Source organism: Papilio xuthus, unplaced genomic scaffold, assembly GCF_000836235.2.
Source record: "Papilio xuthus unplaced genomic scaffold, Pxut_1.1 DF828177.1, whole genome shotgun sequence".
Lineage (NCBI taxonomy): Eukaryota > Metazoa > Arthropoda > Insecta > Lepidoptera > Papilionidae > Papilio > Papilio xuthus.
Window position 1 is genome coordinate 5128818 of NW_013530472.1, and position 26962 is coordinate 5155779.

A 26962-nucleotide genomic window follows, 5' to 3' on the forward strand; every position below is an offset into this window, starting at 1 on the left:
TTACTTAATGTGTTATTATTATGGTCATCAGCTCACTATACGTCCCCACTGTGGGGCTAAGAGCCTTACCTAAGTTAGAATTGACTAAGCCGTAGTCAACGCAGGCCCAGTGCAAGACTTCTGACATGTCTTTGAATTTCTTCTCATTTTTGTGCAAGTTGCATCACGGTGTTTTCCTTCACCGTAAGATTGTCGGCTAAATGTACATATGTACAACACATTCCGATCAAGAATTTAATGTAAATTGAAACAAAATATATTGGTTCATCTCTTTGGAAATCAACACGAAAGAGCCTTCATTCTCTAGAATCAAAAACAGATTTTGAAATGAAAACTTTGCCTGTAGCCCTGACAAGAATTATTAATATTTTTTTATAACGCCATCTAAAGATGAAACCAACTAACCTACTTTCATCAAAATTCTTCGTATTTTTTACCAAAAGTCATCTTATATGGTCATAGGAGTGAGAAGTTAAGTAATGACATACATTTTTCAACAGTCTGGAACAAATTGAGGCCAAGACGTATATTAGGCTAGGAGCGTTAAACTTCAAGGACAAAAGAAGGCACATATGTACCTTTTTCATATATTCTGTCCTATTACATGACTTGATATTAACGCAAGAATAAACTACTCAAATAGCAAAGGGGAGCGTCGGTGGCTCAGTGGTCAAGCACTTGACTTGCAATCTGCAGGTCCTGGGTTTTAATCCCGCCATGTACCAATGTGTTTTTCGATTTACATATGTATATTTATCCAACGTTCTTACCGTGAAGGAAAACATCGTGATGCAACCTGCGCATATCTGAGAAAGTAATTCAAAGATATGTGTGAAGTCAACCAACCCGCACTTGGCCAGCGTGGTTGACTATGACCTAATCACCCTTAACTTAGGGTAGGCTCCGAGCCCCTCGGTGGGGACGTATAGTGAGCTGATGATGATGATAACAATAAATATTTGAGAAATTCACAAAAAAAACATCGTTCTATGAGTTGTCAAAGAGGATAATACATTTTAATAAGAGTGATTCGAAACAGAAACTCACAGCTTGATGTTCTTTATAAATTATTTATATGACCTTTAAGAATTCAGGCAAGTATTGAACAACTCTCGTACAAGTTTGGAGGGATATTCGGGAAACTTAGGAAATTTTAGATAAATAATTTATTCTATATGATAGTTACAAAGGTCGTTGCACACGCACCTTTGAGTGTATATCATTTTAAATCACTGCATTAACTAAATGAGCAATCTAATGAAATACGGCCCAAACTGCCGGCAGCACGCAAATGCCTCAACTCTAATACCTAGCCTAGTCGTTATTTTTCTAAATTCATTTTTCTTCGACAAAACTAGGAAATTGTAATAAAACAGAATATAATGTACATCTGATCTGTGTAAATTTTTAGAAATAATGGAGAGAACTAAACGTTTATACTTTGACTGACTGCAAACGAGCAGCGGGAACACCGAGGTGTTCAACGACGCCCATGGACATCAGCAATACTAGTGGAACCGCAGATGCGTTGCCGGCCTTTGATGTGGTGATAAGCTCGCTTTGTTGTGGAACAGTAATATTCTTAGTATCATGATAGCATTTTAACTGAATTTTGCTGAATTTTATTGAACATTGTTAAAGTAAGCTTGTTAGTGAGTTGTTGAAATCGTAGTTAGTGAATTTGACCCATATTCGTTAAGCTTCGAACTAAAGTCGATAGCTTAACCCAACCATAGCAATGCTGGCCATGTAAAATAATATTCAATTTTCATAACAATATAAGTCAAAGTTTTTTTATAGAATCATACGTCGCATTGTTGTAAGCTATTTTTAAGTTCTACCAGTTTAATATTTTTATAACAAATGAAGCCAAATATCAGGAACAGACACAAAAATTGGCATTGGCAATTTTTAATAAGCAAACTCCCTCTGTTGTTATTCTCGTCTAGGTCTTTAGTTCTATGTACTGACTATAAAAAGGGTTTTGCCCTACTTCTAGTTATAATGATGTTCGTAGTGTTAAATTTATTCGTTATTATCAATTATTATTCATGAGCTATCTAAAGCCCCTTTTACATGTGAACTGATTTCCCAAAGGTGTGTTAGCCTTAAAGTTTTATTCGACCATTATTACTATGAAAATATTATTAATGAGTACGCGATGATAGAAAGTGTGGTTAGGACTGATTTGTCTCTCAATGTGGCAACTCTATCATGTTTAATCAAGACTGTGGTTTTCCATTGTCGAAATACTTGGAAAAAACATATTATCATCCCTCTCACTCTGTTTAAAATAAACAGAGACAAATATATTTTAATACACAGGCTCCAGATCTTATGTTTTAGATGCGGAAGAGACATTTCGACAACATATTGTCATTGCTCAGTGGGTAGCAGTAACGAATAGCGGTGGGGGGTATCGTGTTCGATCCGCGTGCGATAGACATGTTTACCTCTGAAACTGCGCAGCTGTCGAACCATTACGATTATGAATTCGCACTTCAATAAACAGATGACGTAATAGTTAAGATGTTGCGTAGTTAAACAACGATTAGTAGTTATAGTTATTTTAACAGATTATATTTAAATATCTGATATTTTATATAAATAGTGAATTTCCATTAACAACGATGAATTATTATTGATAAAGACCAACAGCGTCAAAGCTTAAATGCCAACTTGTGAATATAGTCGCTTGCTTTAATTAATTTAGTTTCCTACTTTATACGACTTTGATAGTAAAGTAGAGGTATTTACTATGAAAGTCTTCTGTCAACAACATATAGGGACAAAGGAAGGGAATATTAAGTTATATTATATTCTAGAAATTAAATTCTCTATAACGACATAATTGCATTGTTTACTTACGGCGTGTCTCTTCAAACACAATGATGGAAATTATCATAGGCGATGATGAAATTGTAATTAGAACTGCACTATTTTGCGTGTTATTTATACATTCAGTGGGCCTAGCACGAATGTTTGTGACAATCGTCATCTTCGACGTTTATGTCAAACTTAGTGGGACTTTTTTGGAATAATTTACGCCCCATAAGGGCTGCACGAATTTCAGTATAAATTTTATCGACAACGATACGATGGCGCTTGTCACATATTTTCGTGCTAGGCCCACTGTACGTATAAAACCTTCTAAGTAAAAGTACAATGGATGGGTGGGCGTTGTATCGCACATTGTCCGACCAATGTTTGTACAGGAGCGTTTTCGTTTGTGTTAAATGTATAAGAACACGTGGCCGTGTTTATAATGCGTGTTTACTCACGTCGAGTACATTCACCATAACATTAATCGAGACTAGTCCTAAATTACATATATTTTCAATAACCCACATTTTATTTAGGATTTTAATAATAATTAATTGATACGTTGAATTTTATAGAAAACCTAGCAAATAATAGTTTGTCTATCTTCCAAGGCTTAACTCGGAATATGTTAAATATTGAACGCATTGGTTGTACCCAAATACAATGTACACACACATGAAGCAAGAAAAAAGTTAATCTTGCAAATAATGGTCACACTAACTACCACAAATATGGTAGCCGAGATCAGTGGCTGCGCTGTTTGTTTTGTCGGCGACGTCTGTTCAACGCAAGGATTTAGGTTTTAGTTGGCTTTTAATAATTCACCAGTATTTGCAGGCATGAAGGATTTAACTAGCGACTTTATGTCGCCTGTGTATTTAACCTAAATTTGAGAAAGTTGTTTATTTATGAAAATGAAACATAGGTACTGTATATTTAGGCAAACAAGTAGTAGGTTTATTGTGCTGTTAAATAATTAATGTTTAAGTTCTCTTTATTAATACCAAGTAGATTATTTAATGTATTTTGCTAAATAACTTTAATAAAAACTAGTGGTCGCAAATGAATTTATCAACGCAAAATTGAAAAAAATGAAACCACTAGTAAAGACGTACATGGTCGTTTATCACCCTGGTATTCCCGTCATTAATTTGCCCCCTTCTCTTATAAAAATATCCTATAATATAACCGTGTGCATCAACTACTTTCCTTTCAAAATCGGTCCAGCTATTCCATAGATTGCACGGAATAAGCGTGGTCTTACGGACAGACAGACAGACAGACAATGTTTTTCGTTATCAGCACACACAAATGAATCGTGTAGGAAATATTATAATACATCTTTTCAATATTACATACAGACACTCCAATTTTATTAATATGTTAGTATTATAAAATGATGTCTTAAACGTGATACAATGATCAAAAATTATTTAAAATGTTACTCGTATTAGTTAAAATTAGAGATAAACAGTCACTATGAGGTTGGACATCAGTCGCCTTTCATTTTACATTAAATAAGGGTTGTGTGAATTGAACTATTCATCTATAACTTTATGTATAATTAGATTAAATATATAATAAATGATTTCAAGCGATGTGAGCCTCATGACCCGTAGCTACAAAGGATGGCTGGAAATAAACTAGACGTGCACTGACCCAAGTGATCAGTGTAACGCGCCATATCATCGCTACGTATGCATTTATAAATGTACACGATGTTATTACAAATTTATAACAATATCTTACTGCCCTTTTTACTATTGAGGGTCGGCATATGTACTCTTTCATACATCAGTCATCTGATGAATTCCTTTTTACTCATATCCTTTTTTACACATTCTATACATACTTTCTTTGGTTTTCCTCTACCTTTGTAGCCATCGATTATTATAAGCCAGTTTTAGTTTCAATTTAATTGTGCACAGATAAATAGATAAAATATATACCGATTTTAATCATGTTAAAATCGGTATATCTTTTACTGACTACCATAACGATTTTTTTTTAAATTATTAGTATGTTGTAATAAAGTCAATTGTACGTATTTTGATGACTCGATTTGTCAACCGAAACCGGTAAAACCATAGCGGACATAATTTTATCGTAAATAATATGTTGAAACATTTAATATCTCGTTCAGTAAACAACCGATTGACTTTTAACAAGCAAAAGGTGCAAAAGTCTAACCGTTGGTTTCCGAGACGAAAATCTCTATACATAAAACAAATCGTCATCACTTTCATTATCTTTGAGAATAGTGATATGCTTTAAACGAGGATATTGGTCTCAGAAACCCACCGTAACTATATTATATACCAACTATTCAACCTAAACGTCTATAGCTCCGGCGTCCATAGAAACTACCTAACATCATCGTAGGTTCGAATCCAATATTCGATTTTATTGGAGAACTAAAAACCATCTAAGGACCAATTTACTAGGAATGTATTAGCAATTTAAATAATTTAACTCCATTATTCCTTACTGTGGTGACACTCCTCAACGATAGCATCCGTTCTCGAGTGTGTGAGATAAGACTTACGTCCAGGTCAATCAGTCGCTAATAGCCATTCAAGCGTCAATACGAAATCTCGCCAAATGTATATCATTCTATATTCTCCTATTATCATAAATATATATTCTATCTCACTTCCGCATATCATCGAGAAATCATTATTATTATGTCGATTAGCGTGCGAATAAACTAAGCGGACGAGGCGATAACTTGCAGTCGATGTTATTAATTTCCTTACTCATTTTTATAAATAGTTAAACCGGATAAATATTTACTTTATAATGCTGCGTGAAATAACACTTAAACTAAATGTATTTTTATAACGCGACGACTTTATATGCTTTGGAATAGTCTTTAAAACTTTCAAAGAATATTTTTTTTACTTATCGAGCACGTGCAAGTACATGCCAAATTGTAAGCAAATTGTTATTTATTTTATATTTACGACCGCATTAACTCTTAAAGGAAACATTGGTTTCTCATAGCAAACTATACATTTAGTTGTAAACAACAGTGTTGTAGTCTTAATTGTGCTCTTACAACAAAGAAAATAGTTCAAATTCAATGGAATTTTAAGTGCACCATTACTCAAGACATCGACTGCTCGATCGTTAAACCATTCCATTACTAGACAGCTATAAAACGGAATGATCCACGCCCGGTCTACATCAGCAAACAGCCGAACAAACAAATCCTGTATGGATTCAAACTACGATCGCAACGAATTGACAGAACGTGACAGATTAAAGATAATCGTTTACTAACCTTAGCTGTAATTCACCTTTGATCCTGTGAAATAATCACTCGGAACAAACTGTTTTGTTAGCTATCGAATTCGAAAAACAAAATTTGAAGTGTGTAATTATTGACAAATTGACAGTTGATTAGACGCCACAGATAATATATTTCCCGCGCTAGGGAGGGGACGCGACCACGCGAACGCGTTCTCGCGGACTGTGGAAAACTGGAAATCCGATGTGAAGCAGTGAACAGGTGACGCTGGCGTCGCCACGCGTGCGCGCTCGCCGCGCCCCCGCCGCGCCGCGCGCCGCGCACCAAGGTCGTGCGCGGGAATAAGACATAGCGTCTGTTCTCTTTAATAAATGGCCAATAAGACTTACCTGCTTACATATTTCATATCATTATAATATTATTTTTATTTTAAAAGTTACCATTAATAATACAGAGGTGATGGTGTGATCAGCTATAGTAAACAAAAATACATAGAAGGCTCCGTTCATTAGTACGTACGGGAAGAGATTTGAATCAGATCTTTTATCCAAATAAAAAAAAACAATGTTAGTCGTTTTTAAGACAAAGAAAATGAAGATATTAATAAGTACATAATTTATTATTATGTAAATATATTTTTAAGAAATGACGAAGTTATTAGAAAATATAAGTTTTATTTAACAAAAAAGTCAAAACAACAACATAACATTGTCAACACATCTCGACAGAAAAAAAAATCAGTACTTAACATGGTTATAAAAACTATGGTATAAAATCTTCAAACTTGAAATCGTAACGAGTACTTACAACTTTAAACCATCTCTTTCATTTTCACGCCACTCTATCAAATATAAATGGTGCAATTCATTTTATGAGTAAGCGGTAGTAAGTAATTTTAAAAAAGGGTTTAATAAAATATCTCATCTAATAAATATTTTAAGTAATGATAATAAATAACAATAGCTTAAAAAAAATTCTCCATGTCAATTCGCCTGTAGAATCTGCTGCTGGCATATACGAAAAAAAAGAAAATTAGGCAAAAAAGGCAAAGGCCTTAGCTAACTATGCCACACCGATAAAATTGGTCTCAATATTTAAATGACCAGTAGTTTAATTCTAAAGGCAGACGAAGTAATAAGTACGAAAAATATATAAACAAAATAAAATGATATAAAAAATGAAGAGATTAAAAATCCTCGATATAAATTATTTCGTAAAGCAGATATAGCTATATTTCATCCTTACCATTAAAAAGTGTCATATTACAAAGTAAAGAAAAACAAAAACTGTGTTTTAGATTTACAAAAACAAAATATCAATAGAACATGATTTAAGGTACTCTTTTTCGATGTAAGACAATAATAGCCAAAAACTATCGTACTATTATGTATAAAAGTTATGAAATAACTTAAAATGACTGTTATTTACATACACTTGGCGAATACACAGAAGTGATGCATATAATTCTGAATTTAAATACCAAAAAAGTAGCTACGTATACAATACATTACCAGTGGAAAATGCTAAAAATAATAATACCCAATTTCATTTCGGTTTTTCTAACAAATATGGTAAACGTAACAAATTACATAAATATAGATAATAAAGTACTTAGCTATGTAAGGACAAGAAGTATGAAAATTGTAATATAACAAATATAGATTAAAAAAACGGTACTGTCTTTAAAGGGGCGAATATTCCTTTGTTTTTCAAACAATTTTAACAGTAAAACATTTAACTTATAAAATATACTAATTTATACTAAACTCTGAATATATATAAAATAATTTTACTTAAAGTAAGATCTTTCTTACAAATCTTATCCTGTAAAAATGAGTATCAAAGTTGAAAAAATCTTTCTTTCTCTTCTCACTTTTGTAACTTTATGCTTTTATGTGCACGATGTTATTATTTTCTATACTAACGTAAAGTGGATGCTTGTGATGTTGATGATTGCACAAGCAAATTAGAACTTTTCGATAAAATCCGACATAAAAAGTAAATAATCAAAGTTGAATACGTCATCAAGCTTTGGGTAAATTTAAAGTTTTTAAAGGACCAGCCTTTAATTTTTCCTAAATTTTATACTTTTCGTCTTGTTGCTGCTGTAAAAACATCTTGGCAGGTGGTATTTCCAAATCGTGGTTATCTAAGCAGTGCCTTTTCAGTTCGGCATACTTTCTAAACTTACGGCTGCAAATACCACAATCAATTTTCACCTTCCTAACATTATGAATGTACCATTCGTGGTCCCACTTTTCTTTTAAAGTTTTATAATAAGCCTGGCAAAAATTGCAGCGGAATCGCGTCCCTGCAGCTTTGTTGTGTGTGCTTTTGATATGTTTATTTAACATCGACTCGAAATGAAATGTTTTGTCGCAGTAGCGACACGGCAACGGTGTGTTCTCTTTGTGATACTGCATGTGTTTTGTAAGCATCTTTTTAGAATTAAACTTCCTCAGACATAGGTCACATTGGTAGTACGCGGTACCGTGAATTTTCTTGTGTTTCGAGAAATTGCTGGAGTCACTGAACGATTTATTACAAAATGTGCATTGGTACAAAGTTAATTTTGCGTGCTCGCGCAAATGAGCCTTGTATTTATCTACCTTAGTAAAGGATTGTACTTGACACACTTCGCATTGTATATTGAGAGTGCCATCTTTGCTGACCGGGTTCTTTGCGAGGGTGCTCTTGATGACGTGCTCGATGAGATGCCTTTTTAGGTCTCCAATACGTGTGAAGGTTTTTGAACAAACATCGCAACTCTGAAATAATATAAAAATATAATATTACATACTGAAGCAAAAAGGTAAAGATTGCAGGATAACTAAATCTATCTTACAAATGTTGAATTGGTGTTTTTATTACAAAGGCAATATTTTTAGCATTAATTAGAAAACAATTGTAACAGACCTTTTTAAATCTTTTGTTTTGTCTTCCCTTCCTCGCATTGAGTAAAAAAACCTTATTAGACATCACTTTAGCAAGAACATCATTAGCATTTTTTATATCGATTTCAATCGAGTCATTTTCATCTACATCCATCGGTAACTCATAAATATTTCCGGAATCCGAATCGTTCTCTATGTCAGAGACACCATCGTCAAGAAAAAACGATTCTGAATTTTCGGTACTTTCCCGCCAAATGTGACATTCCTCGTGCTTTTGTAAATCTGTTTGGTTGTTTGTTGTGAAATCGCAGTCATCACATTTTTGACTTGGATGTGTTTTGGCAAGGTGCGTTTTTAACTCTGTGAGTTTGTTAAATGATTTCGTACAGTTTGGACATGGATATTTTCGTGTGTGTATCTTACGGTGAGTTCGCAAACTAAATTTAGACGCGAAAACTTTGTTGCACTTTTCACACTCCAGGTCGGGGTCGCCGTGGCCACGACTATGCAATTCAAACTTCTCTTGCGACTTCAACTTCTTTCCGCACTGAGCACAGATGAACACCTTTAATTCGTTCTCGCATTCAGAGCCGCGATGTATTTTGCTCCTCTCGTGTGATACAACCATGTGTTGCTTGAATGCTGCTATTTGGTCAAATATTTTCTCGCATTTTTCACACTGGTACTTCTTTTGATTGTTGTTATTATTGTTTTCTAAAAAAACATGACTGTTATTAAATCAAACAATTAATAATTTAGAGAGAAAAATGCTATAGTTACAAAAACATTCCTTAATTAAAACACTGCTATGAAATATCTATGCCTATATGTTATTATGCTTTCAATATGTTTGAAAAATATATTATTGCAAGCTTTACTAAGTACTGTTAAAGTATTTATCATAAATATTTTTTTATGTTTGAATGTAACTTATGTTATGTTATATTCTTAAGTATTATTTGTATTTTTCTTGTAAAAAATAACAAAAATTTATGACAATAAATGTATCAATATATTTATGTCTTTTTTTATTAATATTCACCAAAGCACTATATATATATATATATGTTATGACTTACCAATATCAATAATGTTTGAAGCAATATTATCATCTGAGGTGCACATTAAAAATGGGTCATTGACTGCAATCTTCTGGATAGTCTGACCACACTCTGGACCCATAAATATAATAGTCTTCTGTGGTTTTGATGGTATTTGAATACCATTTGACATAAGTTGTTTTAATGCATTATTGTCACTCTGCAAACCTAAGTCAATTGATTCAGTTAAAATTGGAGGCTCTTTCTCACATGTTATCTCTTCAAGTAACAAACCACATTCTTCTAACTCATCACCATCAAACAAATGTGTCAAATCCGTTACATTGTTTTGATTTATTAATGTTTCAAAACCATATTCTTCCGATGATGCATAATGTATGGTTTCTGGATAGCTGTATACATTCTGAGTTATGTATGTATTATGCTGTTGGACAGTTACATGGTTAGCTTGATGGTTGTATACAAAATGTTGTGGAGGGAGACCATTTGCTGTATAATTGTTATAAATGTATGGACTCCGGGCTGGATCTATCCATACATTGGATGGATATGTAGATTGGACGGCAGCATTTTGAATTGTTTTTGCATCTTCTATATTTATGAATTCTAATCCTTGTGTTGACTTATTTGGTGTATTATATTCTTTATCTGTAAACTTGATATGGCAGCAACCTGTGTATATACATATAGCTTCACCTTTAGTGTTGGGTGATGTGATGGTTATATCTAATATGATGTCATCAAGCAGTGCAGCATTGTGATGCAGTTTGACACACTCCTTTGGTATCAATAACATTGGGTATACAATCTCCATGTCGAATGTACGTCACGTAATTAATCCAGGATTTAAATTGAACACGACAAAGTAAGATCGATAATTAAACACATTTCTAATATTTAAATCAACAAATAAAAGAAAATAATTAACTTTGTTATTTTAGAAAACTCAAGATAAGCAGATGTCGCAAGAGAAAATTTGAAAACGTTACAAGAGGGTACCTGTATAACGTCAAATTATTCGAGCATACTTATTTTCGAAGCTACCCTCAGTTTGTAAAAAAGAAAATTGACTTAATAAAAATGACATTTGTCGATGATTTTCGAAAAAAAGCATATTGATTTATCGATTATGAAAATATTTTACAAAATTACTTTTTATTTTTTCTTCCTGGTATTTCATATTATTATAGTGACGACAACAATATCGTTAACTTACAACATGACAATTAACAACTAACAACCATTTACATTTTCTCAAAAACGATATACAAGAAAATACTATTAAAACTGGCTGAAAACTCGATCGATTTGTTGCTTTTTCACTTTTTTATTCGGACACTTATTTAATTTTCTCTTTACCACGCTGGTTATTTTTCAGGTTTATTTTAATGTTTTATACAATTAAATTAACAAAAAAAATAGATATCTTTTACTTATTGTCCTTGAAAACATTCATGTTAAACATTATAAATGAAACATGTATCCGAACGTAATAAAAGTTTGAAAACAATAAATAATGAAATGAATGAGGGTAAGGGTATACCAAAATATATAGCGCCAAAATAAATAACTACGTACGCAATCATAGCGTATTATAATCATGTTTGATTTCTACACAAACAGACGAAACAAAACGGTAAACAATTTTCTCATAATAAGGAAAATTTACCGTCGTCTTTGAAACAAATTGCGCAATAATTGCGTTCTTATGTTTTTATTTAATATGAACTTTTCTTTAGTGTACGCGTCAGTTCATAATAAACATTAAAAAGTTAAACGCAAATAAAGTGTATGAATGTATTGACCAGTTTTAGCCGACTTCAAAAAGAGGGATGTTGTCAATTCGTTCGTTTTTTTTTATATGTTTCTGTATTAAAAACTTAGATGGTGACCGCTAACAATTATTTGAAGATATGGATGAAGAAGTGAGGGAGGTGCGCCAATACCATACCAAATGAGAAATTAGGGTTGCGTAAGTCAGTGCTTTTTAAATTTTATTGATCCTAAACTACATTTTAAATTATCCCGTTCATGTGAGTATTAACCGCTTGACTTTGTGTCGAAAGGGTAACATAACTAAACTAACAATACAACTAATTTCTAACTCGTCACTGCGAACTGCGCGGTTTACTAACCTGAACAACTATAAAGCCCCAAGCCTTTCTATTGAAATCTATTGTGTATAGTTTTGGAACTTTAAATATTAAATCAGTTAACGTGGCATAAAGTGAAACAGACTATGTTTATTACAGTTTAGTTTTGGTCTACATCTCGAAACTAATTTTGCTTGGCGATGGAGGTGGACCGCAGTCAACTCATTGTGTCGCCAATGTAAGGATGGAAAGGGACTACGCTATAAATTATTTACAACTAGCTGACACCCGACCGCGGTTCTGTCTGTGCGGAATTAAAATATTAGCATATATGTTTTTCCTGACCATGTTCTACGTCTATGCCAAATTTCAGTGAGATCCATGTAGCGGTTCTGGAGATATCTTCTAACAAACATCCATCCATATATCCAAACATTCATTTATAATATTAGTAAGATTAATCAATAGTCGTTTGTTTTATTTTTTATTAAAAGCCATTGAACTATTAGGATTTATTTAACTTGAATTCAATAGACGGTGCTTGAATTTCGAGTTCAAGGACTGATTTGTTTTTTGATCCTTTGATCCAATTGTTTTGGTGTGAAAAATTAGTCGCAATGTCACTTAAATCGCATCAATTTCAATTGTGTTATTAATCCGATGATAACTGTAGATAACAAATGCAAATAATTCATTTATTTTTAATAGTTCTATGCGATAATATATCTTCATCCTAATATAGACAGAGTTGGACTCATAGTATCATAGTTTTGTCGTAATAAGAAATTTCTAATTGAAATTATTATTTTAATTTTTCTCGTGTTCTTATTCAATCAATCTCTCATTAGATAAATGTAGAAACCTTTGGTCTCTGGCCAAAATTCTCTAAGTTACAAATTAAAGTATGTTATATTAATTTTTAAATAGCTGATTAAAAAGATTAGCAGATTTAAGTAAACAAATTCGCACATTGACTTAATCAAGCTGTAGATAGTTTTATCAGTCGGAGACAACAAATGATTTTTTTTAAATGATTGTTTATTTGTTTATAATTCAAATAGATTTGCATTATCATTTAATACTCAATAATATAAATAAGAGTAATTTTAAAAATAGCTATAAAATTTTCGCACTTCATTAAAAATGTTTGTCCTTTTCGTGGTTATTTCTCTCATTAATTTTACGATCATTGTCAACGGTATGTTTTAATTATTTTTAATTAACATAAAGGTTTTTATAACTCAATTCAAGAAATTGCTTAAATAAAAAGTGACTTAGTGTTAAATAAAATAGAGGTTATATTATATTTTTAACATTTTAGGTAATCCAGTAGACCGTAATGAAAGTCTGGGGAATTTTGGAGGTACCCGTGTAGTGGGGGGTGTCGACGCACCTGACGGGTATGCTCCCCACATGGTGGCATTGGTCTGGGGGGCGAGAGTTAGGAATATGATGTGTGGGGGGTCCATCATCAGTGTGCGTCATGTACTCACCGCGGCGCATTGCATTGACCCCCTGGTAGTCAATGGGAAACTTATTGAGTGAGATTTTTTATCTATTAAAGATTAAAACAACAAAACAAAACAATGCATTTTTCCATAACAATCCATATTGGATTACAAAGACTAGAACCTCATAAACAATGCAGTATGGCTTCAGAAATTGGATCACAGAAGATTCAATCTAATCCAATTTCGCAGTAAACTAGTATGGTTTAAAAAAATTCTTTAGTGTTTTGATATGTAAGGAAATTTGTTAAATGTAGAAATTTATTACAGAACAACACGTGGTGTAGTAGGAACGAATCAATGGAATGCAACAGAGGGCGTCGTAAAATTCAGTCATTTTAAAAACCATCCATCCTGGGATGCTTTTCGTGTTAAGAACGACATTGGCGTGTTATTTCTGGTCGAACCTTTGATACTGAGCGCGAGAGTCGGCATTGTATCTCTCAGCTATGACTGGGTAGACGGAGATGTGTCCAGCTTCGTTACCGGTTGGGGAAGGCTCGGAGCTGATATGTCATCCACTTGGGTAAGTTAAATGAATAAATTTTTGCAAAATAAAAGCGCAAGACATCTTTGAATTCTATAGGATATCTCTGGCTATTCCTAAAATTAATTATTAAAATGTAACATCCTTAAAACAAAAGACAATCACACGAAATCAATATTTCTTTAATAACCCATACTCGTAGATCCTGTACCCGTTCGCGGATAACTTGCAGCTGATAAATCTGAAGACGTTGTCACCTCGCGACTGCGCCGAGGCTCTGGCCGCATCCCCCGGCGCAGGGATAAGACTGGAATCTGAGTTGGAAATTTGTACTTTCCACTCTATAGGACATGGACTTTGCTATGTATGTATTCTTTTGAAATCGCAACCACAAAGCTAATTATTTATTATAATGATTACTGTCCAGTGTTCCAATCCAAATAAAATGATTTTGACCATAGACAAACTACATATAAACTTTAATCGCGAAAAGTTAAAAATTCTAAAACATGTCCTATAAAACACATTCTTAAAATCAACAAACTTTTATCCCATCTAACTCTTATCTCTCACAATTTAACAAAACAACTAATAGATAATGATAATTCAGTTTTTTTTAGTTCTTAAGCAAATTGTAAAATTACCAGGGTGACTCGGGCAGTCCTTTGATAGAGCGTGCGACAGGCTCGCAAGTCGGCTTAGCATCTTGGGCGCTGCCTTGTGCGCGGGGCTTCCCCGACGTTTACGCTAGGCTCAGCGCCTACAAGAATTTCTTACTCGATATCTTACAACATTATTGATGTGCGACTGACTATTTGATTTTAAGTTAAATTAGTGTTAATTTAAGTGTAAATTATATTAGTTAAGGTGTGTTTTGTTTCTTATGTAACATTCTGTTTGCTGTTAAATTGATTCTTGAAGTTTAGAATAATTTCTATTAAAACATGGAATAGTAAATTATTTAAATGTACACTGTGATTTTATTTATTTCAAGTATTAATTTATTAAAATTGAAATAATTATATCAAGTAAATATGGACCCGAAATATGTTTAATAACGGAATAAAACTTCGGTTTAAAATTTTTGAACTAAAATACAATTATTTTAATGGCTTAGTTGTTTCTTTTCCAAACACATAATTAAATTAAAGGTCCGAAATAAAAAAACGATATATTTTTATTATTTAATTAATATTCACATGAAATAAATACATTGCTGTGAAAAACTTCTCGTAACAATCGTAATGAAACATATCTTTGTTATTAAAAAGAATAGCTAAGACAATATGTATACAATTATTTCTACAGTGAAAATCCTCATTTAACTTTCTAAAGCTTTAGTTTCATTAGCCGATACTATCATCAATATTTATAACATGTTGTATCCATTGTTGGAATGCGCTGACTTTTGTAAACATGTCGGGCGTGCCGCGCGCGCACGGCAGTCCCCACGACACCAGACCGATCTGCTTACCAGTCACCACTTCAATTAGAGGACTACCGCTGTCACCCTGAACACAAAGAGATTAGTTATTCAAAAAGAAGTGTTGTTTCCATTATGGTTTTGACAGATTGCAGTATAAAGATTACGAGGCGTAAGAAATGTTTTATTTTCCAGACCAAGGCGCCTAGGGCCTTATTCAACCACGCAGGCTTAATGCGGATTGGTTGAATACATATGCCGATGCTTTTTTTCAAGGTTATAAGTTAAGATAAATGTACAAAACAACGAAAACCACATTGGTTTATGGCGCTTATCGAACCCGGACTTCTAGCTTACAATATATAAAATTATAGTATACTGCTGAACCCCAGAGCCACCACGTTCTCAAGCCTAGTCACCTGAAATTAAGGTTCGATTACAGCAGACAAAATTGGTATACTAACATTGCACACGCCGTGGTTCAGTGAATGGTACGCGCAGAGCATTATGCTAGGCTCTACTGGCGGCACTCGCAGCCGGATCGCCGCGGCTTCCGCCTTCACCTCTTTTGCACACTGCTGGCCTTCTACTGTTGTCATCTCCAGCTCCAACAGCTCCGAGGACAGAGGTCTCGTCCTCTGGAAAATTGTAATTTCACTAATTTATTAGAACTCGTATTTAAGCGTCACAAGCTATCGAATCACGTTCGTGTTAAAAATTTTAACTATCTTAACTTTTCATATCGTTGCTGTCGTTGAACTGTAACCTAGTATCAAGTGAGCCTCATTTGTTTTCCAACTTAAGTTAGGAAAACTGTATATAGACACGCCTTTTAAAAAAGTCGGAGTAATAACAAAACAATACTAACGTTCACTCTTCCCCAACCGGCGACTGTCGCTTCGACACCAGCTCCGATATTCTGGAAACTCAAGGTGACCAACTGCACGCTCTTACTGAGAGCGACATCTGTTGACACGATCAGGAATCCTATATCGTTTTTAACAAGTATCGGGTCAAAGTCCGGATGTGTGATGTTGCCGGAGACGTTGTACGTTTGTCCGCCAGAGTTCCAGATGTTGGTGCCCACTGTTATGCTGACAGAGCTGGAATTTATAAAGTTAAATGTAAGGTGTCGGAAAGAAATCTAAGGACCAGAAATTTTTGCTTGAAGTTGTTTGTATTTTTTTTTGACATTATTAATTAGAATCATTTGACGCGAATGGCGAGCTTTCGTTACAAAAGACAAGAATGTTTAGTGACGAGACCTAAACGTTGACACTTTATGAAGGCTAGTGTAGCACCGGTACAACGGCACAGTGTCGGTTTTTTTTTCTTAACAGTATGTGGGGGTTGTTAAACGCAATTTAAAGAAATAATAAACGGAACTTACTTGACAAAAGAACCATTACGATACAGTGCGGTGATGCAGTGAGCGACTGTCAGGATGTGTTTAGTAGTGAACAGAGAGCCGGCGCAGAGGAAGCTACGGACAGTGGTCCCCACGGTCACTGCTGCGATGTAAGGCACTGAGCCCTCGTCCGCCGGCACACCACCCAGAATGCGTCCCCGGGACTCCGCGTGAATAAACAACTCTGATGTACCATACTCGTATGTTGTAGCTCCTACAAAATACTCGTGTCTATACACTTGAAGAGTTACTGGTTACTGCCACTTTCCGCCGCATTCGCCTGTGTGTAGATGGAGTGTTATTGCGTGCGTTGGCATATGTCAAAGTGATTGTCACTAATTTTAATCATGGATAGACTAAAAAAGTTAATACAACTATTTTGCGATTGTTATTATATATGGAGTACAAATTTAAAAAATATATTAAACTCACCTAAAATTAAAACAAATAATGCTAATAAAATAACTTCTTTGAACACCATCGTTGTCGCAACGTCGAATATATTTGCCACTTCCTTGAACAACTGGATGTTTAAGCATGTTACTGTGTAATGTATGAGTTTAATCAATTAGGCGTTTCAATAAAATACATTCAGTAGATAAGGTACACTAACTTCGAACTGTATTCAAATTTCGTCGCTATGCTAATGGCGTCCCGGTGTACTCAATTATACAAGACCAAAAACTACATTCTTTATTAAACCTATGTTATTACAAAAAATATTATGACATTCCGAGCATTTTTTAAATGTAGAAAAATGCGTTACGTATACCAAAACAGACCAACCATTTCGAAAATTCTTACATTTCCCGCCTGAGCAAATGTCATCTGCAAACTTGTGCCAGTGACATTTAGCAGTGCAATTGCTTTTGCGAGATATTTGCACAAATTATGCTGAACTAAATTATCACTTAACACTAAACGAGCGATAATAAACCAGTTTGTTTAAGTTTTTTTTCCAATAGTATTCCAAAAAAGGCAATGCCCTACTTGTATTTATTCCAAAAATAAAAAAATAAACGTCCATAGTTTAGTAATTTAATATTTACTTTTCTTTAAACATTCACTAAATGATTTTTGAATAATGCTAAGATCTTCGGATGTATGCCTGTCGCTATTTGCTACGAGGTCTTATAAGAAAAATCGCAGTACATATGAAGAAAACTTCATAAAAAAGACTATAAAGCTAATTACTTATTTTTTATTTCCCTTGGTTTATAATTAAAATTAAGTCTTTCAATGTTAAAATTATCCCATGGTGATACTGATTGAAATCACAACGATCAAGTCAGGATGCGGGAGATCAAGTCATGATGCGTGGAATCTAAGCCATTGCGCGGGTGATCCAATCCCTGTAGGCGCCGACGCGCACGAACATGTCTGGTGCTCCGCGCGCACACGGCAGCCCCCATGACACGATACCAATCTGCTGGCTGTTGCTCTCAGTAACCAGAGCACTGCCGCTGTCACCCTGCAAGTTACATTGGAAGCTTAGAAATAAATCTCTTTTACCTTATTTAATGTTTAAAACTTGGATAGCTTGCCAAGATGAATGGTACTGATCACGAGCCCGTATGCCCTGAAGGGGAAAATCTTGGAAGTGACTGATGGGATGCTTAATTATTGTCTGTTGTATACTGACGTTGCACATGCCGTGTCCAGGAGAGTGGTAGACGCAGAGCTCGATGTGAGGCTCGACGGCAGGTGCGCGGATGTTTAGTTCTAACGCACGCTGCGCCACCTCACGCACACATTGTTGCCCGTCGATCGTGGTTACTATCAGCTGCAGCAGGGCTGCCGATAGGGCACCGTTTTGCTGCAAACATGACATATAAAATTAGAAAAGTATAATCGTTAAGTCCGACTGAGCGATATGTCACTAGTTAAAGTCTTTGGGCGTGTAAGGTTATAGCAGGTAAAAATGGAGTAGACAAAATGCATTCATCCATTCACACATTACCTTCTTATCAGTCGGTCAAATAGAACTTACGTTTATGTTTATACTTACCCTGATTCTCCCCCAGCCGGCAGCTTTGGACCTGACGCCGGCGCCGATGTGGTCGTAGCTGAGGACCACAGGCTGCACAAGGTTGGAGAACGCCACGTTGGATGACGTCACCAGGATGCCAATGTCATTCTTGATCGTGGATGAAACGTAGTTCGGGTGGGTGACGTTGCGCGACAGGCTGTACGAATGGCCTCCGGAATTCCAGCGGTTCGTGCCCACCGTCACACGGAGGGAGCTGGAAATTGTATTGATATTCCTATCAATCTTTATTCTTAGTCTTTTTGCGTAAACTCCGGCCATAAATGGAGATCTCCTCAGATTTGAACGAGAAATTGCGGCCTGTATATCGATCTCACAGAAGATTGTAAATTAATGATATTTTATAGAAATTTCCTATGTGCATTAACGAAACTGTAGCACATCTACGTGGTCTATAACCAATAGCTACTTATACCAAATGAACCATGTCCTTGATTCCTGACCTGCTGAGAGCACCGCGTGAGAAGACAGCTTCTATGCAATGAGCTGCAGTGAGCACGTGCCGAGCGCTGACCAGTGATCCTCCACAGAGGAAACTGCGGACCAACAAGCCGTTGGACATTGCCACCATGTAAGGCACACTGCCCGCAGCTGCCTGACTACCTCCCACTATGCGTGCATTAGGATCCGCGTGGATAAAGAAGTCGGAGAACTCATGACGTGGTGTTGGTACAGCTGTAACACGAACATACATAAAATTGAAAACTTTTATTCATTTTTTTTTCGCTGCCAAAGATTATGTAAGATTAACATGTGCTAAGTTTTAAAATCAAGAACGTAAGTCAATATTTTAGATAACACTTTTTTAAGAATAACAAAACAAGTTTTATTTAGATTAAACATTTACGTAAACACATAAATGAAAAAAATCTGTGCAACTTAGGTCAATCGTTGCTCAGGTCCCTATAATAGTAAGATAACACACGTTGCTGCATGATAAGCGTATCTTCGTTGGTAAGCGTTCATTAAATTGTCCAAGTACTTAAAGTTCATGTGATTATATAAATAACAACGATATAATTTATGATTAGATTAACGCCACATTATTCACTAAAGTCTCGTTTCCAATAGGCAACACCGCTGAATACTTGAATGCGTGCAAAGCGTGACGCTCACTTACGTTGGACAACTACGTGCCAATTGTTGCCCATTAGAAACGCGGTTTAAGACACATAACAGTGTGTTTAAAGTTACCAACAGTAATACATACATCATTCTGTAAGATTTATTTACTTATTTTATATTAACTAGAACGAGAGCTTTTTCGATGTGGCTATTGGTCACATAGCTTGGCTATATTTACCTGGTTTTGATATAGACAATATAAAAAGAGACAAGATGCAATTAGGTCCCCATTCTTCGTGGAACTAAAAGTAAGTTAGAAGCTTAGAAATGGAAAAGTTCAGCTGTTCTTCAGAGCTTCCGAAGGAAAGAAGTATGAACTTTAGCTTATACAAGTTTAACTATACCACAGAGTTAAGTTATTTCAAAATTGTTCAATAAAGTTCAAGTTGTAATACACAATTTGTAATTCATATTTGTTTGAGCAAGATTTAAAGTAAACAATTAAGAAATTTCTTTCAAAAGGCAAAAGTTTTTGAGCTTGCGTTATTTAATATGACTTGTATGTCGTAATGCAATTTGTAAATTAGGTAGATTGTGACTTACCCAGGCTGGTAGCTAGCACAGTGGCTAGAAGAACTGCAACTTTGAACGCCATGTTTGTTCCGAGCACAGCACGTTTGCGAAATGTACCGTCGTAACTAATATTTATAAGTTTGCCTACGACTCTAATCTACAAATTTTTGTATTGTGCCCCTAATTAGTTGATGTAATTATACGATTTATATCAGATTAAGAAAGATAAAGAGTAGTGTTTATCAAAGAACAGACATTTAAGATTTTCGTCATCATTATATCGATCATTGGGAAATTATTATTCTGCATATAATTGGATAAAACTAGTAGAGATTAGTTAAAAACGTGACAGGTTAATCTGTTTTTAAAATAGATAGCGTTGGAACTGTTAACTCGGAAGATTAGTAAAAAGAATGCGATAAGAATAGATTTCTCACTCATTAAATCTAAACTAAGGGTCACCATTAGTAACCAATTAACTATGGAGGATTATCATATAATAGTAATATAAGGATACCATTTAACTTTGTTGTCTGTTCAACTTTCTAAAGTATAAGTCGAACATGTACATTAACACGCATCTATTCTCCTCAAAAGTTCTAATACCAATTTTGTGTAAAATAAAAGCAATAAAAAGATATGACGTCGTTTATTTCGTGTTTTATTTACATGTTGGATTGTAACCAGCTACGGTATGCGCTGATGCGCACGAACATGTCAGGTGCTCCGCGAGCGCACGGCAGACCCCAAGACACGATACCCATCTGTCGCCCGTTGCTGCGATGTACTAACGGCCCGCCGCTGTCACCCTGAGAATGTTACCACGACTATTAAATATACATACGATACAGTCAGACTTTAAAAAAAACTATCTGGTAGGCTATCGGACGATAAATACTATAGCATTTGTTGCGTTATATTTGGCCCTTTCAAGTACCGACACGTGCTGCAGTCCAAAGTCTGACATCGACTGACGTCCCCTCTCTCCGGTATGTACTTATGGCGAGATTTGAAAATTAAATTACTTTTACTTTTTTTTTTTTAAGAAGGATACATTTTAACAATGGTAGACACCAGGAACTACAACATCTGTGGCACGAATGAGTCAAATCGCTCGGTGAAATAACACGACCACACAGAAGACTCGCCTTAAGTGAAATAGCAGAATACCCATTCGCCTAAAAAAGTTACACCTTTCTATTTGATCTATATCTCGTAACTATTTTCGTTTGATGTCGAGATCTCATTAGAGATCACGCTCTTATTATAATATTGTACTAACGTGACAAGTGCCGTGGTTGGCGGAGTGGAAGGTACAGATCTCGATGTGCGGCTGGACAGCGGGTGCGCGGATGTTCAGCTGCTGCGCCATGCGAGCTACTTCGGTGACGCAGCGTGCACTATCGAACGTGTTCTTGTGCAGCTGCAGCAAAGTTGCCGAGCTCTGTCCACCTTGCTGCAAACATAACAAACAACATAGAAACAAAATTATTTCCGTAAAACAATTATAAAATCGAGTGTGAAACAGTGTCAGCTGAAGGTAAACTTACACAAATACGTTAATTCAAAGGAATTTCATCTTTTGGGTATTCAAATCTTATTATCTATTCTTATGACGAAATGTTTAAGAAAATTATTCGTAATCTTGGTTATACCAATTGTAAATTGTTATGATTAATTAACTATAGCTTTAAACGTGAATAAATATTGATGTCCACTCAAAATCAAAAATAAACATTAGGATCACTCACCCTAATCCTTCCCCAGCCGTACACAGTGGTTCCGACATTGGCGCCAATGAAGTCGTAATTGAGGGCGACGATTTGCACAGCGTTGTTAAGAGCGACATCAGCTGTGGTCACCAGTAGCCCGATGTCGTTCTTGATGATTCCAGCCACGTAGTTAGGGTGTGTGATGTTGCGAGCAAAGTTGTAGTTCGTGCCTCCAGAGTTCCAGCGGTTTGTGCCCACTGTGCCGCGAAGGGTACTGGAATGGTAGAAGAAATAATAAGGCTTTGAAACTATTATTATAGCTATATTTGTAGCTTCGTAATCGTAAACACATCAATAGCGAAATCAAATGTAATATTTATAATCGTTGTAAAAAGCTGCATTTATATGGATCTTTCCATAATTTCGACGACAAATCAGATGCTATAAAATCAAATTATCATTATAAACTATTATAATACTTATCAATTAATCTAGTTCATTAATTGATAAATGGTACATACTTATATAAATAAATACTTAATTGTGTAAGATAATTTACGTAACTATATCTTGCTCTGATTGAGATTCTGGTCTTTTAATTGAACTGCAGATATTGACGTAGCTTGATAAGTCTTACTGAAACCAGGACTAGTTTGTAGTAACTTAAGTATTATATATATTGCTTACTTTGTGAGCGAGCCTCCAGAGAAGACGGCGGCGATGCAGTGCGCGGCGGTGAGCACGCGGCGACGGCCAACCAGCGAGCCTCCGCACAAGAACGAGCGCGAGATTAAGCCGCTCGAGAGTGCCACCATGAACGGCACATTTCCCGCGTTCGATCCACCCACGATGCGCCCCGTTGGGTCTGAGTGGCCGTAGAACTGCTTTACATCAGTCTCGGGCGCTGGCAAAGCTGAAATGGAATACAAATGATGTAATGTTAAGTTAACTTAGACTATATCTGGTCCTGAATCTACAAAATTTGTTAAGGTATTCGCAGCGGCGAAAGACTTAAGAATAATATTACCCTAGATGTATTATATTTCGTGCCAGTACGGCGTATCTCCCAAGTAAGGGGGGGGGGCATCTAATTGTTCCCTTATCTCACAGTTTTGGCCTTAACTAATGTTGCTAGAACATTGCACTGAAGGCGACTGAACTTCGTTGTATGCATTTTCTCATTATACCACAATATATGTCAGGTTCTGCAACCGAAAGGAACATGTACTTACCCAAGCCCCCCACTAAGAGAGTAGCAAGTAGAATCCCTACCGCGTACGCCATCTTGCAACCGTTTGCGCGCGCATTTCCTTGCACACTTTATATAACGCACTACATATCTTATAAGAATTTAGATAGCTGTGATTAATTGCTACGATTGGATTAAAATTGATTCAAATCAATTATAAATAACGTTATTATGAATACGTTTTCGGACATCCTGTTTCTTGTACTGCTGTTTGGTGTAGCAGAGGTCGGCCTGGATTCGTCGATATGCTTTGAAAATTGTTTTTTCTCGTTTATCAAAACCAGAGACTGTATTTTCTACGCCAGGGATGCCGAAACAATTTGCCTAAGAACTGCCGGTGCTAGAGGGAATTTTAACTCTGAAATATTAATTTAATTTTAGCTACAAGGACAATAGAGATGATATATCAAAAATGTTGAAAGATGAAATAAATGCATATTATTTGTTAATTTATTGAATTATGAAATTATTTTATAAATAGCTTCAAGGACAAGATTGGGTTGGCGGCAGACAATCAAAAAGACAACACAAGAGCCAATACAATACGGGCAAGGTATCTCGATCGATCAAAACAATCTGTTAATTACTTTTGTTACTTAATAACTGAGTTATTTTTATTACAATTACTTCAAAAAATATTGCATAGTTGGGTAAAAGCACTGGGGACACATATTATTTATATATTTACAACTCAAATTGTTGATTTCTGACACGAAAATCTCTGTTTCTGAAACCAACAATGAATAAGGTTGCATTTCCGTATCTCTATTAAAAGCACGACTGTTATTTCATATAGGGATCGCGAGCGCGCCAGTGGAATTGGTATTCAACTGGTATAGTTAACCGGCTGTGATAGCGTGGAAATGGGCATTAAAAATACTACTCCTTTTTGTCTTGTTCTCGAGAAATTTTTCATTTACTTTTTCGCCTCTTAATTTCTAAGGCTATGGTATTTAACAGAATCTATTTATTCAATACTAAAGTTACATAATTTTTGCCAATCACTATTATTTTTATTAAAGACTAGCTGTCGCCCGCTACTTCGTCGGCGCGTAATTAAAAAAAAAAACATAATTACTAGCCTATGTGTTCTTCCAGACTATGTTCTACATCTATGCCAAGTTTCAGCGAGATCTATTCAGCCGTTTATAAGGGAAAAAGACAAGGGCTGTTTTTAGGGTTTTCCTGGCAATTATTAGAATTTTTCTTACCTTTTAAACCTTCCGTAGACCTTCACGAACTTTATAAGATAGGATAAATTCGTTCAGCTGTTCTCGAGTTTTAGTGAGACTAACGAACAGCAATTGGTTTTTATATATATAGATAAATCAGACGTATAATATGTTCTAATATAAAACTCGACAACATTCTGATAAGCGATGTCGAAAGAAAAACGGTGGCTTATCAAAATAATACCGGATCAGTAGCTGCGAGTGATAAATTTTGATTTATATACCTAATTACTGCTTCACTGAACAAGTTAGAGATAGGACGCAGATTGTAAACATTTCACTGATAACGATTTACATGAAAAAGGTTTATTTTCAATAAAACTCGAAAGAATATTTTTTGCATTTTTACATATTTTATATATTTCTAATTTATATAATTATATTTATATTATACAGATCTTACAAGACAATAATATATAAAAATTGCAACTATAAAATACTTATTTTATTTTACTTAAACATATCATATTTACAAATAGTTTTTCGACATGCAAAGATACAATTTAATAGATGGCGCTGTTACCAAACAATTTACTACTAACTTGAAGGAACAAAGAAGTGATTATGAGTTATACAGGAGTAAAACTCGTTGTTTCCAAAGATGTCCATTTCGTTAGTGCTGAAGCTAGTATCTGTGAGTGCGCGTGCGGGCGCGCGCGGGCCGCCATCAGCTGAGCAGCGGCGCGAGCGCAGCGACTGCGGCGGCGGGCGGGGCGGGCGCGCACGCCAGCGCAGCGGCACGCGCTCGCCCCGCCCCGCACTGGCCCGCTCGCACACCGTGGTACAGCACGTAGGCCGCCAGTGCGTGTCGCGCCTCCTCGCCCGAGCGCCGCCCCGCAGCTGAGGCACCGCCCGCGCCCGCGTACCGGCGCAGCGCTGGCGCCAGCCGCGGCTGCCAGTCGTCCAGCAGGGCGGCCACTCGCTGCTTGAGAGCGAGCGCGAGCTCCGCGGAGACGAGCGGCTCGGCGGGCGCCTCGTCCCCGTCAACTGGCATCTCGGCCGCCGCCGCCGCGCTCTGCTGCTCCGCCAGCGACACCAGCAGCCGCATCTGCCACACGTCGTACGACGTCGGCTCCGTCCGCATCGCCTTTATTATCTAAAATGGAATTTTTAGTTTTGTAACTTCAACTAATAAAAGTTAGTAAATTAATTTCAAAGTTACGAGAAAGAGATAACAAACCTTGAGGAATGTGGCCCAGAGAGGCAGGGCGCAGAGCGAGTCCTTGACGAGGCACTCGTATGTGAGCATGCTGAGCGCCTGCGCGTGCTCCTCCTCCTCGCGGCTGTAGCGACGACAGCGGCAGACGCGCGGCACGCCCTCGCCCCGCGCGCGCCGTCGCAGCGCCACCAGGCAGTCGGCGCAGGCTCCGCCCCCGCTCGCGCCGGCCACGCCTCCCGAGCCCTGCGGCCCGCCTCCCGCGCCGGACGCGTGCTCGCCGTGCAGGTGATGTTTGACGAAGCTGCGCACCTTGTCGTCGTTGGTGAAGAGGTCGATGTTGTCCGGTGTGGCGAGCCACATGTTGGTCTTGTCCAGCGTCAGCGTGTGCGCCAGGATGGTGAGGAAGCCGTGCGGGTCCGACACGTACGAGAGGCAGCCGGCGCGCTGCTTTATGTCTATGCACCACGTGAAGTTCAGGAATTTTCTGCAATGAACACAGTAAAAAAATAATCGAAAACCCATAACAATACAATTAATGTTAAGGCTTTACTGCACAATCTAATTACTTAAGTTGGTCCCAGTTCTGATCCCTGCGGAAGACGATTGGCCAGTAGCGCGGGTCGTTAATTTTCACCTCCTTGAGGCCGTCCAGCTCGGGAATGATGCAGGGCGCCTTCATCTCCTTCACCACGCCCTGCAAGTCCACCACCTGCAAACATACAACGGGTCACTGTTCCATTCTCTCTCCCCGCGATATGAGGTGTGAGGTGTTGTGAGGCAGACCTGTACATGCGCGTAGCACAGCTTGCCGGTGTCGAGGTCCCGCGGCAGCAGCAGGCGCGGCTCCACGGCCAGCACGTATAGATGTCGGAACGCTTGCAGGTGATACCTGCAACAACAACATTAGTAGAGACATCGCGGTGGAGGGCGCTGTAGTGCACGAGCAGATGTGACGGACCTGTTGTCCTCGCTGTGTGT

At 36.6% G+C, this 26962-nt stretch overlaps 6 protein-coding genes across 10 annotated transcripts in view; 1 reads left to right on the forward strand and 5 right to left on the reverse strand.

Moving 5' to 3' along the window:
* Positions 1–6291, reverse strand: part of norpA (no receptor potential A) — a 35789-nt gene extending 29498 nt beyond the window's left edge. For both annotated transcript variants that reach the window (XM_013306878.1, XM_013306877.1), the window contains exon 1: positions 6107–6291. The gene's annotated coding sequence lies outside the window, so the exon portion shown is untranslated. The remainder of the gene's footprint in view (positions 1–6106) is intronic.
* Positions 6292–7846: 1555 nt separating this feature from the next.
* Positions 7847–11007, reverse strand: LOC106113799 (zinc finger protein 93). The gene is made up of 3 exons (XM_013306777.1): positions 10047–11007; positions 8990–9681; positions 7847–8841 (listed from the first exon to the last, which is right to left on the reverse strand). The coding sequence occupies exons 1-3, from the start codon at positions 10840–10842 to the stop codon at positions 8149–8151; spliced, it is 2181 nt and encodes a 726-aa protein (XP_013162231.1). The 5' UTR covers positions 10843–11007; the 3' UTR covers positions 7847–8148.
* A 570-nt stretch (positions 11008–11577) lies between these two features.
* On the forward strand, positions 11578–15086 carry LOC106113801 (trypsin beta). 4 transcript variants are annotated; one of them, XM_013306780.1, is made up of 6 exons: positions 11578–11664; positions 11913–12000; positions 13443–13662; positions 13900–14155; positions 14319–14480; positions 14764–15086. In XM_013306780.1, the coding sequence occupies exons 3-6, from the start codon at positions 13535–13537 to the stop codon at positions 14914–14916; spliced, it is 699 nt and encodes a 232-aa protein (XP_013162234.1). In that variant the 5' UTR covers positions 11578–11664; positions 11913–12000; positions 13443–13534; the 3' UTR covers positions 14917–15086. The 4 variants fall into 4 exon arrangements, with proteins under 4 accessions (XP_013162234.1, XP_013162233.1, XP_013162235.1 ...); XM_013306779.1 differs by having other exon boundaries at positions 11578–12000; XM_013306781.1 differs by having other exon boundaries at positions 11578–11962.
* A 249-nt stretch (positions 15087–15335) lies between these two features.
* LOC106113605 (uncharacterized) lies at positions 15336–21186 on the reverse strand. Its single transcript, XM_013306438.1, has 10 exons — positions 20663–21186; positions 19438–19669; positions 18956–19190; positions 18590–18763; positions 18278–18418; positions 17380–17509; positions 16930–17161; positions 16408–16642; positions 16004–16177; positions 15336–15627 (listed from the first exon to the last, which is right to left on the reverse strand). Exons 1-10 carry the CDS (start codon positions 20712–20714, stop codon positions 15463–15465), a joined length of 1770 nt encoding a protein of 589 aa, XP_013161892.1. The 5' UTR covers positions 20715–21186; the 3' UTR covers positions 15336–15462.
* Positions 21187–21265: 79 nt separating this feature from the next.
* On the reverse strand, positions 21266–23673 carry LOC106113800 (chymotrypsin-1-like). The gene is made up of 5 exons (XM_013306778.1): positions 23577–23673; positions 23032–23257; positions 22384–22618; positions 21915–22088; positions 21266–21441 (listed from the first exon to the last, which is right to left on the reverse strand). The coding sequence occupies exons 1-5, from the start codon at positions 23626–23628 to the stop codon at positions 21298–21300; spliced, it is 831 nt and encodes a 276-aa protein (XP_013162232.1). The 5' UTR covers positions 23629–23673; the 3' UTR covers positions 21266–21297.
* A 1819-nt stretch (positions 23674–25492) lies between these two features.
* The window catches only part of shtd (anaphase promoting complex subunit 1), an 11336-nt gene continuing 9866 nt past the window's right edge, over positions 25493–26962 (reverse strand). The window contains exons 19-23 of the mRNA XM_013306439.1: positions 26943–26958; positions 26768–26873; positions 26551–26693; positions 26006–26468; positions 25493–25921 (exon numbers count right to left, since the gene is read on the reverse strand). Of these exons, the coding sequence (XP_013161893.1) occupies positions 25493–25921; positions 26006–26468; positions 26551–26693; positions 26768–26873; positions 26943–26958 (1157 nt within the window). The remainder of the gene's footprint in view (positions 25922–26005; positions 26469–26550; positions 26694–26767; positions 26874–26942; positions 26959–26962) is intronic.

Excerpts from the sequence above, each read along its gene's own strand:
- LOC106113799 (XM_013306777.1), bottom strand. The coding sequence starts at position 10,842 with ATGGAGATTGTATACCCAATGTTATTGATACCAAAGGAGTGTGTCAAA. Across the intron at positions 9,682-10,046 it reads TTCAAACATTATTGATATTG|AAAACAATAATAACAACAAT; the intron begins GTAAGTCATAAC and ends ATGTTTTTTTAG. Across the intron at positions 8,842-8,989 it reads AAAACAAAAGATTTAAAAAG|AGTTGCGATGTTTGTTCAAA; the intron begins GTCTGTTACAAT and ends ATATTATTTCAG.
- LOC106113801 (XM_013306779.1), top strand. The coding sequence starts at position 13,535 with ATGGTGGCATTGGTCTGGGGGGCGAGAGTTAGGAATATGATGTGTGGG. Across the intron at positions 13,663-13,899 it reads GTCAATGGGAAACTTATTGA|AACAACACGTGGTGTAGTAG; the intron begins GTGAGATTTTTT and ends AATTTATTACAG. Across the intron at positions 14,481-14,763 it reads TAGGACATGGACTTTGCTAT|GGTGACTCGGGCAGTCCTTT; the intron begins GTATGTATTCTT and ends TAAAATTACCAG.
- LOC106113605 (XM_013306438.1), bottom strand. The coding sequence starts at position 20,714 with ATGGCGTTCAAAGTTGCAGTTCTTCTAGCCACTGTGCTAGCTACCAGC. Across the intron at positions 19,670-20,662 it reads TGTGCTAGCTACCAGCCTGG|CTGTACCAACACCACGTCAT; the intron begins GTAAGTCACAAT and ends TTCGTGTTACAG. Across the intron at positions 16,178-16,407 it reads CCGGTTGGGGAAGAGTGAAC|AGGACGAGACCTCTGTCCTC; the intron begins GTTAGTATTGTT and ends ACAATTTTCCAG.
- LOC106113800 (XM_013306778.1), bottom strand. The coding sequence starts at position 23,628 with ATGGCGTACGCGGTAGGGATTCTACTTGCTACTCTCTTAGTGGGGGGC. Across the intron at positions 23,258-23,576 it reads TCTCTTAGTGGGGGGCTTGG|CTTTGCCAGCGCCCGAGACT; the intron begins GTAAGTACATGT and ends ATTCCATTTCAG. Across the intron at positions 22,619-23,031 it reads TCTGGAGGCTCGCTCACAAA|TACCCTTCGCGGCACAGTGG; the intron begins GTAAGCAATATA and ends CTACCATTCCAG.